The sequence below is a fragment of the Argiope bruennichi genome, chromosome 3 (assembly GCF_947563725.1).
Source record: "Argiope bruennichi chromosome 3, qqArgBrue1.1, whole genome shotgun sequence".
Classification (NCBI taxonomy): domain Eukaryota; kingdom Metazoa; phylum Arthropoda; class Arachnida; order Araneae; family Araneidae; genus Argiope; species Argiope bruennichi.
In genome coordinates, this window is record NC_079153.1 from 86,977,488 (window position 1) to 86,996,454 (window position 18,967).

General features: G+C 33.6%; 1 protein-coding gene across 2 annotated transcripts in view; it reads left to right on the forward strand.

Annotated features, from left to right (window-relative positions):
* The first annotated feature begins 408 nt into the window (after nt 1-408).
* The window catches only part of LOC129963800 (alanine aminotransferase 2-like), a 37,924-nt gene continuing 19,365 nt past the window's right edge, over nt 409-18,967 (forward strand). Inside the window, exons 1-7 of one of the 2 annotated variants that reach the window (XM_056078365.1) lie at nt 409-644; nt 14,555-14,644; nt 14,730-14,838; nt 15,731-15,861; nt 15,945-16,058; nt 17,329-17,458; nt 18,790-18,869. In XM_056078365.1, coding sequence (XP_055934340.1) covers nt 528-644; nt 14,555-14,644; nt 14,730-14,838; nt 15,731-15,861; nt 15,945-16,058; nt 17,329-17,458; nt 18,790-18,869 — 771 coding nt within the window. In that variant the 5' untranslated portion in view covers nt 409-527. Of the gene's footprint in view, nt 645-3,728; nt 3,808-14,554; nt 14,645-14,729; nt 14,839-15,730; nt 15,862-15,944; nt 16,059-17,328; nt 17,459-18,789; nt 18,870-18,967 lie in introns of those variants that run through there. The other variant, XM_056078366.1, reaches the window with a different exon arrangement.

Here is an 18,967-nt window from a genome sequence, read left to right on the forward strand (position 1 = left end):
TACGTGATTGTTAAATGTTAGCTTTTAAGTTTAACATGATTTGTTACGAAGGATGTTTTTTAACAGTAATAGTTATTTGAAAAACCTTAGCTAGAGTTACATGGAGAGCTTAGTTAATTACTTGGGGAAAAAAATAGCACTTATCTGGAATGACATAGTAACAATGACCTAGAAATAATCTAAAAAACGTTTTATTATATTCAACTATTAAAAAAATTTCATATTCATGCCAATTTAATTTGCATTTTTCGTTACTTATCTTTCGAAATTTTTATGTTTAGAATGATAAAATCTGTATAAAATTTAATTGGTTGCTAGTATATTGAGTGTCATTATACAACTGTCGTAAATATTTTTATTGAGCGCATTTAAAAATGTTAGTAATTGTGAAATAACACCTGTTGTCTGTGACTTCGGCGGAAATTCTGAACACGTTTGGATCGTTTCTTTCAAAATTCGGGGATAATTTTATTACCACTTGTTTCGAGGATTTCAAATGACAGACTAGTGTAATAAGAGCGGTCAAAATGGAAAAGAAAATTGTTAATTTGAAAAGTATAAACCCTAATTTCAAGAATATCGAATATGCAGTCTGCGGACCACTTTCCATACGTGCGTCGGAAATTGAAAAAGAATTAAAACAGGTATGATTGGAAAATTATTTGATAATTCATAAAACTCAATGTTTATTATTTTGAAAGTTTCCAAAAGTGTTTTAAGTTAGTTTTCTGAAGATACATTCAGAATTAGTATTATTTTTCATCGTTTTCTTTTTTTGTAAGAGAGACAAATTTTGCAATTTCATTTTCGTCCAAATTACACCACTACGATTCACAAAATTTAGAAAAAAAACTAAGCAAATGCAATTTAATTACTGTTAAATAAAAAGACAACAGAAAAGTCAGGCAGTTTGGCATTTAAAAAAATATTATTACATGTATGAATTTTTTTATTATTGCATTCAGTTGCATACAAATATGCGTAATAACGAATTTTATCAAAGAACATTCCTAGTTTGATGATTTGATTTTCGCTTTATATCGAATGTTTACTCTAGATATCGTATAAGTTTCTAGCGAAGAATAAGTTATGCCAATATTAACTCAAATTTCCCATCTAATGCATTGTTATTATTTCTATCATTTTAGAAATCTGAAAAGCATTTCAGACTTTCTTCTGTCCGAAACACCACATTTAGGATTATGTCAGTTCATCGATGTGCAAAAAACTTACTTTTCTGCCATGAAATTAATATTAGCTGACAGGGAATTAAATATTGTTACAGTTAACTAAGATTAACATCGGTACAGTCAGATAAACTTGAATAACGGCTTTCTAATTCACTTAACAAAAAAAATGACATTGATTTAAATCTAGCGATACTTTCAAATTGATAATTTTTTATAGATTTATTAGGCCTTTATGTTTGCTGGGTTTTAAAAATATTCACTTTGGATCACAATTTTCATTCCCTAGGCTTTGAATTTTTTTATTATTGCATTCAGTTGCATACAAATATGCGTAATAACGGACTGGCTTAGGGCTCATCAACCGAGGTTAATTCTTTGATGGATTATCTTAAGATTTGATATAATGCTACAATTCTATTAATAAAATAATATGCTAAATTTTATCATTCTGCTATAGGCATTTTCTAATATCTTAGTCACGTGGAAATAAACGGCCGAATAGACTAATTTACTGCTAACGGATCTCGAGCAAATATCGTAGAAATCTATTGCTTTTGGTACCATGACCGCATACCGAATTCTTATTCAGTTTTTGAGTTCAGAGTCAGACAAACATAATCTCAAAAATGACAATTTCGAATTCATGGGAGTTTGAAACTTGAAGATTCATTAGAATCTCGATGTCGAATTTTTTTATGATTAAAATACTTTCTATTAGTTCACGAGGAAGGGAAAAGAAGAATGACTGTATAAAATCAAAGAACCAGGAGGAGAAATGTTACCACACCCAGTTTATTTGGTTATTACCCTATCATCCTATTACCATTTTTTCAAATGGTTGCAAAAAAATTTTTCCTGGAAAAACAATTGTGAAGTTTGAAAGAAATCGAAAATGGAATTTCTATTTTTTTTTTTTAATTCAAAAACTTTGACACTGAATTTGATAAAAATATACATTTTAGATGCTAAACCTATGCACCAAATTTTATCCATTTAGATTTTAAATTTTGTAGTTGTAGAATTCTCTTGTATTCTATAACTACAAAACGTAGTTATAGAGTACAATTGAAATCAGCAGCTAGGCATACAGATTTTCTCTGCGAGAATTTTGTTCAAAAAATTAATATACATCTGTAAATTGGGTCTAAAATTCACATATCAAATTTCAACAGTCTAGCTTTAGGCCTTTTTTTATCGTATTCACAGACAGAAGAACAGAACGACAATAAATGTGTTTTTTCGATCGTTGGAGGGCTGCAATGTGCAAATTTGTCAAAATCCCGAATTTGAATTTTTTTTAACATGTACAATATCTTCGTATAGAGTAAAATTATTATAGCTGCACTAAAGAATTATGTTTAATGATGTTAATTAAACAATGTTTAAAAAATTCTGAATTTTAAATTTTTATATTTCATACGATTCTATCAAACGTATTATGTGTATCTTCCATACGTATTTTGTAAAATATCCTTAAAACACTAATATTTTTGCAGAAAACACTTTTTTTTTGCTGTTATGTGACAAAACTGACCGAGCTACTAAGTTTTGAATTTTATTATTTTAGGACCAATTAAAAAAAGCCAGAAGGAATATATTGTGTTTAAATCAGCAAGATGTTCTTGGAATTGATGTAAAATCGTCTATAATAGTGATTTTCCAAGTTTCAGAACGCGGTTTATTTTGGTCCTAAATTTTAAATGTTAATTTCCTCTAAAAGTATATTAGTTTGTAAAGAATATTTTACTAAATTATGACTAATGGAACGGGAAGTGTATAAGAATTAGATGGGTAAATATCAAATTTTTATTCTTTTCATATTTTCATATAAGAATAATTTTCTCAAATGTACGTTGTTTTAACTCATATAATATAAAATTACCTATTTGGTTTATTCCTAGTGTAGTGTGCCCTTCCATTGAGTTTGTCGCTAATATGGTAATCCTAAAAAGAAGTGGAATAAATTTCCTTGTAACCCTAATACTCATTTGTTTACATTTTTATTCGCTTGTTGAGTTGTACATCTACTACAGCGATTTTGTAAGAAATGAAAATAAAAAATAATTGTCAAATAAACATTCATTAAAGAATTTAATTAAATTACATTTTATAATCGAAAGTATTATTATTACTAATAAAACATTCAGTGTTATTTTTAAAGTGAACAATGAACATAATATTTAATCTTTATTTTTTATAATGAACTAAAATATAATATTTAACCTTTTGCTGTTTTGACCAAATTATTTTATTCTTATTAAAATCGTCTGTTTTTACGAATTTTGTCAGAACAAAAACTGAAAACAAGCTCGAGCTTTTTGAATCGTTTGTCTTTATTTCAATGTTTTCCGTCTTAACATTCTAAAGGAATTCTTTGCGATTTGTTCTTTTCGTGGATTTCCCATGATTATTCGATAAGTTTGTGTGTGTTCAATAATCCAATGTCTGATGATTGGAATAATCAGAAATATTATGAGCGACATTGTGTTTATGAATTCGATGACTAGATCTGGAAATATCTATGGCATCGACAGAACGATGTTTGCCTCACTGAAAAGTTCTGCTTTTTTTCCAATGGAAATTATTTTCTGTTCAAATAAAGAATTAGTTGAACCGAGTAAGTGCATTTATTCCTTTAAAATTCTTCTTAAGAAAAGCATCAGTCTCTAGTGTCTTTAGAGAAGGTATTTGGAACAAATGCCTTCATTTTTTCATTGTGCTGTTCTTGTTATTGTACTTAAGTTATTCTACAAAGTTACTAGCTTCCCTCTCCCACTTCTATCGAAGTCATAGAGTGTTTAGGTGAAAAATTGTGGCCAATGCGTTCTTCGGGTCGCATGTTCGAACTTTATTGTCAAGGTACAAACCGCACAGCCAGTTTGTAAAAGTTCGTTATTTCAGAATTCAAAGGAGCAGCAATTGCGTACCATAAAAGTTCAAAAAGAAGTATTTTTAGTTAAAACAATCGTGATCAATAAATCTCATGATTTTAATATAAACTGTAAGTGTTTCACAGTATTGTTTATATGGCTAGCCATCTTGATTGGCGACTTTTTATTGTTGGCATTCTTGGCGAAATAAGAGGCATAAACTAGGATTTTATCAAATATTTCCTTATGTCATTTAGAGCATTTTATGAAATAGAAGATTGTATTTATATTTAATGCACTTGAAATTGGCTATTGGAATAAATATATAGATGAAGCAGATACGCGGTACTGTCTATACATCTTATATATATATTATATTTAAAAGATCGATGTTGATGAAGCATATTTCAAAATAATATTCTGATTTAATTTGAATGCCAAAATAGTATTTTATACAACAGTAATTAAAACATTTTTTATTACGCGAAATGTAATGATTATCGTTTCGTATTTTTATTAATTATTTATTCAAATTAGTTTTAAAAAAAGAAAATATCATACTCCGAATTATACTTTTTGAATTCTATGATCGAAAAAGTTATAGAAGGTTCTTAAATATATAAAGCTAGAAAAAATCAATTTTTTTTTACATATATTCTTAGACTTTGACTAGAAATACTTTAGATTGCAAAAATTGTACACGAGTCAAACATTTCTTGAAAATTAAAATATATATAGGATTAATTTTTACAATTTCTCGTACATACCTTTTGTCCAATAATCAAAAACCTAATTTTTCGAAATAATTCTGATAATAAAATTAATGAGAAATGTTTTTTAAGTATGAAGATAGATAATTATAAATGACTTTATTTCTATATCTCATTGGATACAAATTATTTTACTTATATAATGCTGATTAGTCGCCTAGATTATTGACTTTTCAGGTTGTTAAATGATTAATATGGGATGCATCTTTAAAAAAAACTTCTTTTTTGATACGATTAAAAGACATTAATTCAAATGAGTCAATTTCTACTAAGTTAAAAAGTGTGTATATTGCAAAGCGAAAATGATATTACGGAGGTAATGATTGGTCAAAGCATGCAATTGAATGTTTTGATGGCTGAGTTTAAATTCTATCTTCTAACATTTAAAAACAAATTGTGTTTCTAACTGAATTAAAATATTATTTGTGTAATTTGATTCTTAAGATAAAACAATACAAAACCCATTTTTGTTTGATAATTAGAGGATATAAATATCAATTTCCATAAGCAAGTTATAGCGATTACTCATTTGGAGATAATGAAGCCTATTTTTGAGCTCGATTAAACTTGCTGTTTGGTGCTTATTTTTTTTTATTTCTTTTATGCCTTCTTTACTTTGATTGAATGGATTTTTTGGCGACACAAACGACCTTCTTCATAACATATTGTTACGAATTTCCTGCGATGTGCTTAGAGTAAATTCAATAAGCAGAATCCTTTTAAAAAAATAAATAAAGCTATTTATTTAACGAAGACTACAAGAATAACACTGCGCATTCAATAGCTCAGTCACCAGCCTACAGCTTGCTTGCTGTCTAAGGCTCCAATACAATACCTAATCTTTCGTGCTTCTTTTTATATGCTCTCTGCCGGAAGTAACGTCACTAACAGGAAGTTATGTCATATTAGAAAAATCCAGAACCTTGGAGAGAATTCAAGAAATCAGGATCCCTCTAGAAAATTCTCTCTGTCGCCAAGGTTTCCAACTTCCGTCGCCAAACTTGGCGAAATGTCACCAAATTTGGCGACAAAAATTAGTTGCCTAAAACATCGCCAATGAGCCAAAATCTCGCCAATTTGGCGACTTGCTATTGAAATACAATGGGATACATATAACATTCATTATCATAAGACAAATTACACCAATTTACAGAATTCGTAACATTGCCCCCCTCTCAAGGACTGCACGTCCCGGGCAGTACAATCTTGAATAGGTAAAAATTATTTACAAGTATATACAATGGTCGACAGTACACAGTTACATACAAGCATATAAGTGGCTCTTTCGATCAGCTAGTTTCGTCCCTAGAGTTACAAAAATAAGGGGCCAGCCGATCACAATGCACTACCCTAGGCCTTGAGTTCTTAGATTTTTGGATACGAATCACAACGTCATTTAGTCTTTTTAGGACTGTATATGGACCGTCCCAATTTGTCTGTAACTTTGGAGAAAGTCCTTTTCGTCGAATCGGGTTCCAAAACCAAACCTTGTCACCTTCGTGAAATTCATGTCCTGTAGCTCTCGTGTCGTACCTGGTCTTCATCTTTTCCGTTGCGATGTCGATCCGATTACGGGCGAACTCGTGCACACTTTCTAAACGTTCCTGTAGTTCATGGACATATTCTTCAGGAGAAGAAGGCACATCAGGAGGGCGCCCAAACAGGAGATCACAGGGCAGACGGAGTTCACGACCGAAGAGCATCTGGGAGGGAGTGAATCCAGTGGTTTCATGGACGGCACTTCGATAGGCAAGCAGGAACATAGGAAGCTTCCGATCCCAGTCTTGTTGATTCATGGAAACGTGGATAGAGAGATGGTTTAAGATTGTTCTATTAAATCTCTCAACCATGCCGTCTGACTGGGGATGTAAGGGGGTAGTTTGTGTCTTATCAATCTTAAGAAGGACACAAAGTGCCTTGAATACAGCAGAAGTGAAATTTCTGCCTTGATCAGAGTGCATCTGAAGGGGCGTCCCATAGCGAGAAATCCAGTTCTGCAGTAATACTTCGGCAACTGTTGTAGCTTCTTGATCAGCGATCGGGTAAGCCTCGGGCCACTTGGTAAAATAATCCTTGACAACTAAGATGTATTTGTAGCCATCATTTGAACGTGGGAGAGGCCCTAAGATGTCCAACGCGATTCTTTCAAATGGTGCCCCTACATTATAGAGCCGTAATTTTCCACGGCATCGTGTTTTGGGTCCTTTTCGGGCCCCACATGCATCGCAGGACTTGCACCATCTTTTTACGTCATCTCTTACTTTGCTCCAGAAAAACCGCTCCCGAACCTTTTGGATGGTCTTCAATATTCCAAAATGACCTCCGGTTGGACTACTGTGTAATTGTTCCAACACTTCCTGTATTCTTGATCGTGGGAGGCCATTTTGATGTTTTGCCATCCTCAGACTCCCATTTTCTGTATAATACACCATTACGAATATGGAGTGAATCCCAGAGAGCCCAATAGCGTTTGCTATCCGGACGATAGCTGGAGATATCTTGCCAACTGGGTCTAGTGCTAGAGGATTCAAGAAGTTCCAAGATAGGTTTTATGTCGGGATCCGTAAGTTGAGCTTCTCTGACTTCTTTATCGCTCCAACGGTCTATTTGTGTCGATACAGAATCCTTTATTTGACGAATGACAGGTGTTATCATGTCATATTTCTTCTCGACTGTAGTGCAGTAAGAACAAGCATTCGAGCATGGTCTTCTTGATAAGGCTTCAGCATTACCATGAAGGGACCCCTTGCGATGTTTGATCTCGAAATCGTACTCTTCAAGTTTCTGAATCCATCTAGCTATCTGGCCTTCGGTGTTCTTAAAATTTAAAAGCCATGTCAGGGACGCATGATCCGTTCGGAGCAGAAACTTCCGACCGTAAAGATAACTATGAAAGTTCTCAACAGCTTTTACAATGGCCAGTAATTCTTTTCTGGTGACGCAGTAATTTCTTTCAGGCTCCGAAAGACACTTGCTCCAGTATGCGATGACATGTTCTTGGCCGTTAATTTCTTGGGATAAAACTGCTCCGACACTTTCATGGCTTGCGTCCGTGTCAAGAATGAATTGCTTTTCGGGATCCGGATAAACTAGAATGGGAGACGATGTTAGAGCCGCCTTCAAGCTATTAAATGCTTCCTCGCATTCGTCTGTCCACAAGAACTTCTGTTTGTTTTCAGTCAGCCTGTGGAGAGGTCTCGCGATTGAAGAAAATCCTTTAACAAATCTTCTGTAATATGTGCACAGACCGAGAAAACTTCTAAGCTCATGCACATTTTTAGGGCGCCTCCAGTCTTTTACAGCTGACACTTTCTGTGGATCAATTCTAACACCATCAGCAGAAATTATGTGACCCAGATAATTCACCTCGTGACGGAATAAGTTGCATTTGGAGGGGTTTAGCTTCAATTTGGCCTCTTTCAATTTTTCAAATACTCTCCTTAGGTTGCTGAGGTGTTCCTCGAAACTTTTCCCTACAATGATGATGTCGTCTAAATAAACAAGGCAAGCTTCAGGAGTGAGTCCGTTCAACACTGTCTCCATGAGGCGTTCGAAGGTAGCTGGTGCATTACAGAGACCAAACGGCATGACCTTAAACTGCCAAAGTCCTTGTCCTCCTGTCGTGAATGCTGTCTTTTCACGGTCTTCAGGATGTATCTCTATTTGCCAATAACCGCTTTTCAAATCCAAGGTAGAGAACCACTTGTTTCCGCTAAGAATGTCTAACGTGTCATCGATTCGTGGAAGTGGATAACTGTCCTTTTTTGTGACATCATTGAGCCGTCGATAGTCTACACAAAATCTCGTAGATCCATCTTTCTTTCGGGCTAACACGATGGGAGAAGCCCAGGGACTCGACGAAGGCTCGATGACATCTCGTTCCTGCTTGTCCCTTAGTAGATCTTTAACTTCTGTTGTCTTAGCAATTGGTAGTCTTCGGGGATTCTGTTTAATAGGAGAGTGATTCCCAGTTTCAATTCGATGTTGAGCCAATTTCGTTCTCCCGAGGTCACCAGATGTATAGGAAAACAGTTCCTCGTATTCGTCAATAAGCATCCATGCTACACTTTTCTGTTCCTCATTCAATTCAGTGGGCTTCAACAGATTCAGTTCGAGTTCTTTAGAAGGCTTTTTCGACATGATTTCGGGATGCTTCTGTATACAGGTGACTGGAGCACATGTTGCTAATACGTCGCCTTTCCTGATTGTTTTAGGATTACCAGTTAGATTAACAACTCTGACTGGTACAGTTTCCTTCGAAAGATCTACCAGTGCGGAAGCAACCAATACACCTTTTGGAAAATTTTCAGAGTCCGGAAATTTAGTTAGACCATGTCGAAAGTTTTGACTTTTCTCAGCGGCCCCTCTTACAAGCATCTCAATTCGAGCTGGAATAGTAATATCACTTTTACAAGTTATTCGATGACACGGTTCTCTTTCAACAGCTCCTAACTGGAATAACGCTACATCTTCCGAATTTGAGCGTAGCACATTATTCTCAAAGTCAATTACAAAATTATGTTTTGTTAAGAAGTCCAAACCGAGTATAAAAATGTCGGTGATTTCGGCTACAAACACGGTATGGCCATATAACACATTTCCAAACTTAATTGTTATATGCATCTTGCCAATAATGGGGATTTTATCCCCTTTCACGGTCTAAAGGGTAACGCAGGGCGGTGTCCGAAGAATTTTTACGCCAAGTTGTTGTGCTAAATCTTGGCGCAAAATGGTGACATTGGTCCCTGTGTCAACGACCATTCGACACGGAAATCCATTTACATTCGCTTCAATAAACAGTCCATTCTCGCTGCTTGATGAAATTTGTAACACTTCAAAATGGGGCTTTTCATTCTCTGGCAACCTCCGCCCCGCGAGACCGCCACTACCTAGTTTTCCTGAGTATTATTCCTCGACAGGCTCCTAGGCCGTTGATCTTGGCGAGCCTGGCATTGCCTTTGGAGATGGCCTTCTGCTCCACATTTCCAGCAACGGGCTTTGTTTCTTTTAAATTTGCCTGTCTCCTCTCCAGACCTTTGCTTCATCCCCCGGAACTCCTCTAACAGTTGTGTCATAACTTTAAGTAAAGGATCCTCATCTCTTTTCACCTCCGCACCTGTGATAAAGTGACGATCCCTTCTCGATGCTTGTTGTGCCGCTTCAAACTTGATCGCGTAGACTAAAGCGGACTTCAGATCCTTAGTTTCCGCCATTCGTAGTGCCTTTTGTATTTCTACGTCTCTGACGCCATCGACGAAATACTGCACAGCTAAAGTCTCTCTTACTTCAGTAGGACAATCGGAGAAGGCGAGGTGGGACAGCTTTTCAATGTCCGTTGCGAGCTCTTGAAGGGTTTCGTTGGGTTTTTGTTGGCGAGTCTTTAACTGAAGTCGGCTATAATCCTTCAGGCATTTCTCGCCAAAACGCAACTCTAGGGCACTTGAAAGAGCATCAAAATTTAACTGTTCATTATCGGGAATGGTCCTCAGTATATCTGCAGCTTCGGCTCGGAGAGAAGAAGCCAATTGGCGAGCTTTGGTAATTGGATCCCAGCCATTAGCTTCTGCGACAATGGCGAACTGCGTCTTATACACCTGCCAAGATGTTTGTCCGTCATACGGCAGTAATTTCATACAGGGTCTGTTGACAACAGGCATATATCGAGCATTTTGAGATTGATTTGCAGCAGCCAATCCAAATTCTTAAGGAGTTTCATAGGACTCTCTTGATTCTTCAGTAACTTGAACTTCCATTTCTTGCTTCAATTTCTCAAATTTCTTTTCCATTTCTTCTAATCTTCCTTCAAATTCCTCTACTTTAGCATTGGCTACCTTCACGGCGTTATTAATTTCCTTCATCTCAGATTTCATTTCTGCTTGTCCTGCTTTCATTTCGACTTGTCCTGCTTTCATTTCTGTTTTCATTTCAACTTGTCCAGCTTTCATTTCTGTCATGAATGACAAAAGTTGCGTTAATTTGTCTTCCAATGCGGATTCTTCCTTCTGCTTTTCTTCCGCAGCTTTCTTACTCTGCTCCTTCGTTTCACCAACGTTGTCGGATATACCACCACAACTTTGCTCTCTTTCAAGAGCTTCTCGAAGACGTTCGATCAAGTCATCTTTCAGTCCTGATGTGGGCAAATTCCTCGCCGACAGTTCGTCTTTCAATGCGGCCACAGTGAGTTTCGACAGAGATTCTCGATGAAGATCAGCCATTTCCCTTTATCTTCACTATTCGATCCCACTTCTGACGCCAATTTGTTACGAATTTCCTGCGATGTGCTTAGAGTAAATTCAATAAGCAGAATCCTTTTAAAAAAATAAATAAAGCTATTTATTTAACGAAGACTACAAGAATAACACTGCGCATTCAATAGCTCAGTCACCAGCCTACAGCTTGCTTGCTGTCTAAGGCTCCAATACAATACCTAATCTTTCGTGCTTGTTTTTATATGCTCTCTGCCGGAAGTGACGTCACTAACAGGAAGTTATGTCATATTAGAAAAATCCAGAACCTTGGAGAGAATTCAAGAAATCAGGATCCCTCTAGAAAATTCTCTCTGTCGCCAAGGTTTCCAACTTCCGTCGCCAAACTTGGCGAAATGTCACCAAATTTGGCGACAAAAATTAGTTGCCTAAAACATCGCCAATGAGCCAAAATCTCGCCAATTTGGCGACTTGCTATTGAAATACAATGGGATACACATAACATTCATTATCATAAGACAAATTACACCAATTTACAGAATTCGTAACAATATCTAACAATATTTTGCAGCTCTAAAACAGCTAAATGAAGAGATGAATTCAATGCTGCTAGAAAATTGTTCAATAAAGCAGTTTGCTGAAATTCGTCCGATGGTTTGATTAGATTTCATTGTTGCCATTCGACAATAAATAAGAAAGGGATTTATTTCTATGCCATGTACATTGGCGATTGGTTTGTTCGCCCAGATTATTGATTTTTTTTTAGACTATTAAAAATTAATGTTGAAAGTATATTTTTCAAAAAAAATTAAGCTTATTTTTGATCAGATAAAAAAAACTTGAATTTAATTGAATAAGTAAAACTAATTAAAGTGCACATATTATGAAATATTGGGTTGGCAACTAAGTAATTGCGGATTTCACTCATAGATGGCTTCAGTTGAATTTTTAGGTTTGCAGACGTAGTACAAATGTAAAACACATTTTGTTATTTGATAGTTGGCAATTCAGCTGTCAATCAGTAAAAAAAGTTTTTTGATCGGTTGCGTAGTTTTCGTTTGGCGTTCGTTGAAAAATGGAAAATCAAAAGGAACATTTTCGTCATATTTTGCTTTTTTTATTTCCGCAAAGGGAAAAACGCATCGAAAGCTCATAAAAAGTTATGTGCTGTTTATGGTGACGAAGCCTTAAAAGAACGGCAGTGTCGAAATTGGTTTGCCAAATTTCGTTCTGGTGATTTTTCACTCAAAGATGAAAAACGCTCTGGTCGTCCAGTTGAAGTTGATGACGACCTAATCAAAGCAATAATCGATTCGGATCGTCACAGTACAACACTTGAGATTGCAGAGAAGCTTCATGTATCACATACATGCATTGAAAATCACTTAAAACAACTTGGCTATGTTCAAAAACTCGATACATGGGTTCCTCACGAACTGAAAGAAACGCATTTAACGCAACGCATTAACAGCTGCGATTTGCTAAAGAAACGTAATGAAAATGATCCATTTTTAAAACGACTGATAACTGGCGATGAAAAATGGGTTGTTTACAACAATATCAAGCGGTAAAGATCGTGGAGCAGGTCAGGTGAACCAACTCAAACACCATCAAAAGCTGATATTCATCAAAAGAAGGTTTTGTTATCAGTTTGGTGGGATTACAAAGGAATTGTCTACTTTGAACTCTTACCACCCAGCCGAACGATCAATTCTGATGTCTACATTGAACAACTAACGAAATTAAACAATACAGTTGAAGAAAAGCGGCCCGAATTGACAAATCGAAAAGATGTTGTATTCCATCATGACAATGCAAGGCCACACACATCTTTGGTCACTCGGCAAAAATTATTGGAGCTTGGTTGGGATGTTTTGCCACATCCACCATATAGTTCTGACCTTGCACCATCTGATTACTTTTTGTTTCGATCTTTACAAAACTCCTTGAATGGTAAAAATTTCAATAATGATGATGATGTCAAATCGTACCAGATTTAGTTTTTTGCTAATAAAAACCAGAAGTTTTATGAGCGTGGGATTATGATGCTGCCTGAAAGATGGCAAAAGGTCATTGATCAAAATGGGCAATACATCACAGAATAAAGTTATTTAGTTCCATGAAAAAATTGTCTTTGATTTTCTAAAAAAAATCTGCAATTACTTAGTTGCCAACCCAATAAAAGCGGAAGTGAAAATCTTACTTCAGAATTCATGTTCCAAATAAAGTTTTTTTTTTTTTTAATATTAATTTGAACATTGGAAAAAATATGAGACTGAATGTTTTGATGCATGAGTTTGAATTTCATAATATTAAAAATTAATTTTTTTTAACAAATTGTGTATTAAAAATAAGTAAAACATTGAGAAATTCAATTAGTATTATTAAATAAAGTACTAGCCTACTACTACTATAATTTTAAAATGATGCAATGCCATTTTTCTTATATATAAAACATTTTCTATATATAGTTGTGAAAGAAATGGTCATCAATTTCCATAAGTAAGTCATAGAGATGGTTAATCCTATTTTCGAGCCTGATTAAAGTTTGACACCTGCTGTTTCTTGATTTCCTTTACATTTTTTTTAATCTCCTGAGCGAATAGAGCTTTCGGTAAATCCTATCCAAGGTATTTCTAATAATATTTTGCAGATTCATTAATTGGCAGAACTTTGAATTATGTAATAAAAACATTCATTAAACAATCTGAAACGTTAGTGGTTTACATTTGACTGTTGTTATTCGACAGTATATAAAAGCAATTTATGTTCCACGTATGTTAGCGTTTTATATATAAAGATATTTATGTAAAAGTATTTGTTTAAATTTACATTCTACCTCATAATAGAACATTCTTTGTCTTTTTAAATAGCTCTTCTGATCTGAGTCAAATCACGTAATTATCACAATCGCATAACAAATATAACTGGTTGCTTGTCTAACAGCACCTTGTTTTACTTCTCCTTAAAATGCACGATAAAAGTAAGCTGATGTGGAGTATGCAATGAGAACATGAATTGATCCCATTAGCCATCCAAAATAGCCGATTTTATTGAAAGTTTAGGATGATTAGTACGATTTTGCCATCCATGTAGTGGAACTGGATGCTAATCTTTTATGTAAGTGGATCTACGAAGATCATAAAATATAAAGCATACATAAGAAATATGTTTTTGAAAACTGTCAATAGCTTGCATTTATTTTTTTCAGATATTTATCCATTTCGCATACAACAAGGTGTTTGATACGCGCATCAAATTACTTATTTTTTAAAAATCTGCGCTTAAGTGAAAGAATTTAATTAATTTAAAATGCAAAAGCCGCTTAAAAGCATTTCAATACTTCAAATGGCTTCTAAATTTTTATAGGAAATAATATAATAATAAATGTCCCAAATAAGATGTACCATCTAATTAGGAAATTGAGTAAATTATTAGCTCAAGGGTTTAAAAAGCAATCGTTCCTGATAATAAAGACACTTCCTGCAAGAATGCAAGTATTTTAATTATTATTTTAGGGCATTCAAAAGCCTTTCAGCGAAGTCATCCGTGCCAACATTGGAGATTCCCAGGCAATAGGTCAAAAACCTGTAACCTTCATTCGGCAGGTAATGATAAATTTTCCTTACTTTTACTTTATTATTTTAATTATTTAATATTTTGTTTAAGTATAGAATGTCTTTTCGCATTTAGGTTTTAACTTTGTGCATGTATCCAGCGTTGATGATAGATGACAGATTTCCGGATGATGTTAAGGAAAGAGCTGAAAATATCATAAAAGCCTGTGGCGGAAACAGCATTGGTTCGTTTTTTCTTGTTTTGTTTATTCTGCAGTAAATAGCAATTTTTCAACACTATTTGAAAAAAATTTGGGGGAGGGAGGACTTTTTTCTCAAGTAGGTCTGAAAAACAGGCTTTAAATATTTATCCAATATTGAATTTTAAAGTTCGGAAGCAAGCTGTAATAATACCATCTTGATTTAGATATTTCATTAATATTTATAAACTAAAGGGTATCTGCCAGAAATTCTTTTTGATTTTTAGTAGTTTGTTTCTTTTTGTTTTGCAATTTCTGTTGTTGTTTCTTATGGCACTTGCCATGGACAAGCCCGCTGTTACGAAGACAGCGATTTTAAGCCGGTGGGGGAGCGTCTATTGTTTTTTTTTTAGTAACGCCAACTAGGGCCAAGAGTAGACTTAGCTACTCACGTATCACATTCGCTTGCACAATCCCTTTTTACAGGAGGGCACATTCACACATCTCACAGATAGAAGAACAACCATGCCCAAACCGGAACTCGAACCCAGGACACCAAGATCATGGGAAAGACGCGCTACCCTATGCCAGGATGTCGGTTCAATCTCTATTTTTTATGTATAATGGTGGCGCAAAATATTTTTCAAATATACGCAGCTTTAAGGTATTTTTTGGGGAAAAAAACGATCTTTAGAGGTAAAAAATCTCATAAAAATGTACACTAAGCTAATAAACTATTTTCTGGAAGTTTATCTCAAAATGTTAATATCTTTTGATGGACGCTGCATGTTATCTATATTATAATTTCCTTTGCAAAATTTAAAACATCAGCAAATAATCCTTTACTACTAATTTTATGCCTTTTGCATCATTTATTCTTTCAAAGCTAATGGCAGTGTTTATTATTCCTGTGTGTGAAGTTCTTCTTAATATTCAGGTGTGTACACGGAAAGTACTGGATTAGAAATAGTCAAGCGCCATGTTGCGCAATACATAAAGAAAAGAGATGGCTTTCCTGCAGATTACTCAAACATTATGCTGACAACGGGCGCAACGGAAGGTATCAAAGTAAGAAGTTCAGATTTTATGCTTATTTCTTACGTCAAAAATATTTTGATTAGTTAGATATGAACTGTTTGTTTTATGTTTAGAATGTCTTCCGTTTGATGAGTTATTCTGCAAATGGAAAAAGACCTGGCGTAATGATTCCTATTCCACAATACCCTCTTTATTCTGCTACAATTGCTGAAAACGGAATGCAACAGGTAGTACCGTTATTTATAATTAAATTATATTTTCAAAGGCAGCGAAAGTTTTGTGAATTCACTGATTTCTATTCACACTACTTTTGTTTTAATTGAAGCTCCAACTGAAAGCAGTTTGATTCTCCGAAAAAATAATGGTCTTACTTCTATAAAGTACTGGTGTTTTTTCTTAGAAAAGAGGGTGTATCGTATCACTAGATTCAAATTATTTTGACTTGTCTCTAACCTCGGAAGAGAAATTTCACCTAGTCAATCAAATAGATTCTATAATTTACAGTACTTATTAATTAATGGTGAAAGAGCCAAAACTCGTGAAATTTAGCACCGAAACACGCCAACTTATAAGGAATGAAATTCTAATTTAAGTGAAGAAAACGGGCATATGTTTACGCTGTTTATATAAAGTTCACAGGAAAAAAATCGTCTTTTCATAAAAAAAAAAATCGTCAATCTTTTACAGTTACTTAATAAGTACCTAATTTATTACTAACAAGTAGCTGTTGGTTGCTTGCTCTCTTGTAACTGAAGAGCAGATTAAGGATTTTAAATTCAAAATTCTTACTAAAATTTTCTTTTGTTAAATTCTGAATTCATGCTAAAATTTTTCAAATACTTTAATTATTGCGATATTTCTAATTTTACATCATTAATGTATTGTTGTGTTAAAGTGGGAAAATGTCTAGTTTTTCTTGAGTCATTTATTTCTAAGCAATAAATAAAAAATTGTTAAATATTTAATTTCATACTTGTCGGCTTAACAGTAACCAAAAAGCGCCAAGAAAAATTTGGCGATTTCAATCGTCAAACAATATAGAATGTGATTCGCACATTCAAAAGTTTTCATAATAATACTGATGCACTTGAGAATATTTTTATTATTTGGTGAAATTTTTCTTTGGCGCTTTTTGGTCGTTAAAACCGAATTATATCGTTAATTTTAATAATATGTACTTAAAATCCATAAAAGCCTTTATATAAAAGATAATTTCATTAATAATTGGAAACTCATTTTTAAAATTCAAAAACCATTTAGTTATTATTTATTTAAAAAGTTTTTTCCTAACATGTCTTGAATTATAATTTAACTCGCGGCTTATTTCGTTGTACTTATTTTCGTTGTACATAATATCATTTTTTTAAAAAAAATGTTTCCATCAATAAATATTGCACTAGTAGCTAAAAATTGCCAAACAAAAAATATATACATTATTGATTTTTATTGCAATTTTTTTTTAGTAAGTTACATTCATTATATCGACATTTATTGTAGATCAACTACTATCTGGATGAAGACAATGCTTGGGCTTTAAGTATTGCTGAATTGAAACGATCCCTTAAAGAATCAAAAAATATTTGCCAACCAAAAGCTTTGGTTATTATTAATCCTGGAAACCCCACAGGTATAGAAGTAACATATATATATATATATATATATATATATATATATATATATATATATTTTACTTGCCTTGTTTTGTGTTTGCAATAATAATAATTTTCAAAAAATACTTTGAAAAAAAAAAACAATTGGCTTAAATGTTTCTGGCAAAAATAGGGCAATATATTTTATTTTATGTGAGAATATAAAAAAATGTAAGGTATACAATGCGCTATCTGAAGTAAAAATAATTAAATTTTTCTTATAATTGTCCTTTTTAAACCAACTTGCATTCCAATAGTTCACTTTTTCTAATTCAAAATGCAAAAGATTGTATATAAAAAAATTCATTTGATTGAAATATTCTAGTTTGTACTCCTTCATATGACCTTGGCAGTTTAGTAGAGGCTAAATTGCAAGAAACAAGGTGATTGTTAAAGTATATAACTTTTACAAATAGAGCAAGAACATTTTATGAATGTTCGAAAATAAAAGAACAGTATGAATTTCCTTGGAAAAATGAAAGTTCTTTTAAATATTAGCATTTAATCTTTAATTAGAATCACTTCAGTTCATTTTTTTACCTTAGTACCTATCTGGCTTTTCGGCATTGGTTTCTTGGCTTCCATTAGTGATATTAAGGGTATTAATGGATTTTACCAAATGAATTAAATAAGTATCCATCATTGCCATTGCCATTGAAGTAATTTAATGATTCAATGGTTGAGAATTGAGATAATTCTTTTGGAATTAATGGATCATCTTTTCATGGTCCCTCTTTGCTAATTTTGTAAGATATTCTCCAAAGGTGCTAATCTGAAAATTTCCTTGCAATGTCAACACTTTTTCATCACCATTAACAGAAATCCATACGGAAATCCCAATAAAATTCTCTCCAAGATAGTTTATAAACAAATCTTTAATATCTGTACTGTGGGGTCAGTATCTGAAGTTATATGTCATATACAAGTAGAACCAGCTACGGACAAAATAATATATGCCTTTCCACAGCTGCGGCTTTCAGGGAAAAAAAAATGACCTTTCTCTCTCTGGAAAAACATTTCTCTTTTTTTTCTAAAGGAAAAAAAAAAAGATATGTGTTTTATTCTGTTAAATTTAATTCTAAGACCGTATTATTTGTATAACTGCACGCTCAACATGGAATAATATTCATTTATAAATATTTTTGTCAATTGTTTTAGATGGAGTATCTTGGGAAATAATCCCCCATCCATTCACAAATATTTCCTATTAACTAATTAATTTAAATTTATTTATTTAGTAGCAGTGCTTTTACAGCAATTGCTTCTTTTTCATGTAATTGCTTCCAATATATTGCGTTTTTTCTATCAGGTTCTGTTCTCACTTACGAAAATATTCAGGCGATAATTAAGTTCGCATTTGAAGAAAAACTGCTCCTCATTGCTGATGAGGTAAGTGGAGATTGCCACTCCAATATTATATTATTTATAATATCTTTAAAAATGTGTGCTTTTAACTGTGTTATTAATTCATTTTTATGTAATAAGTG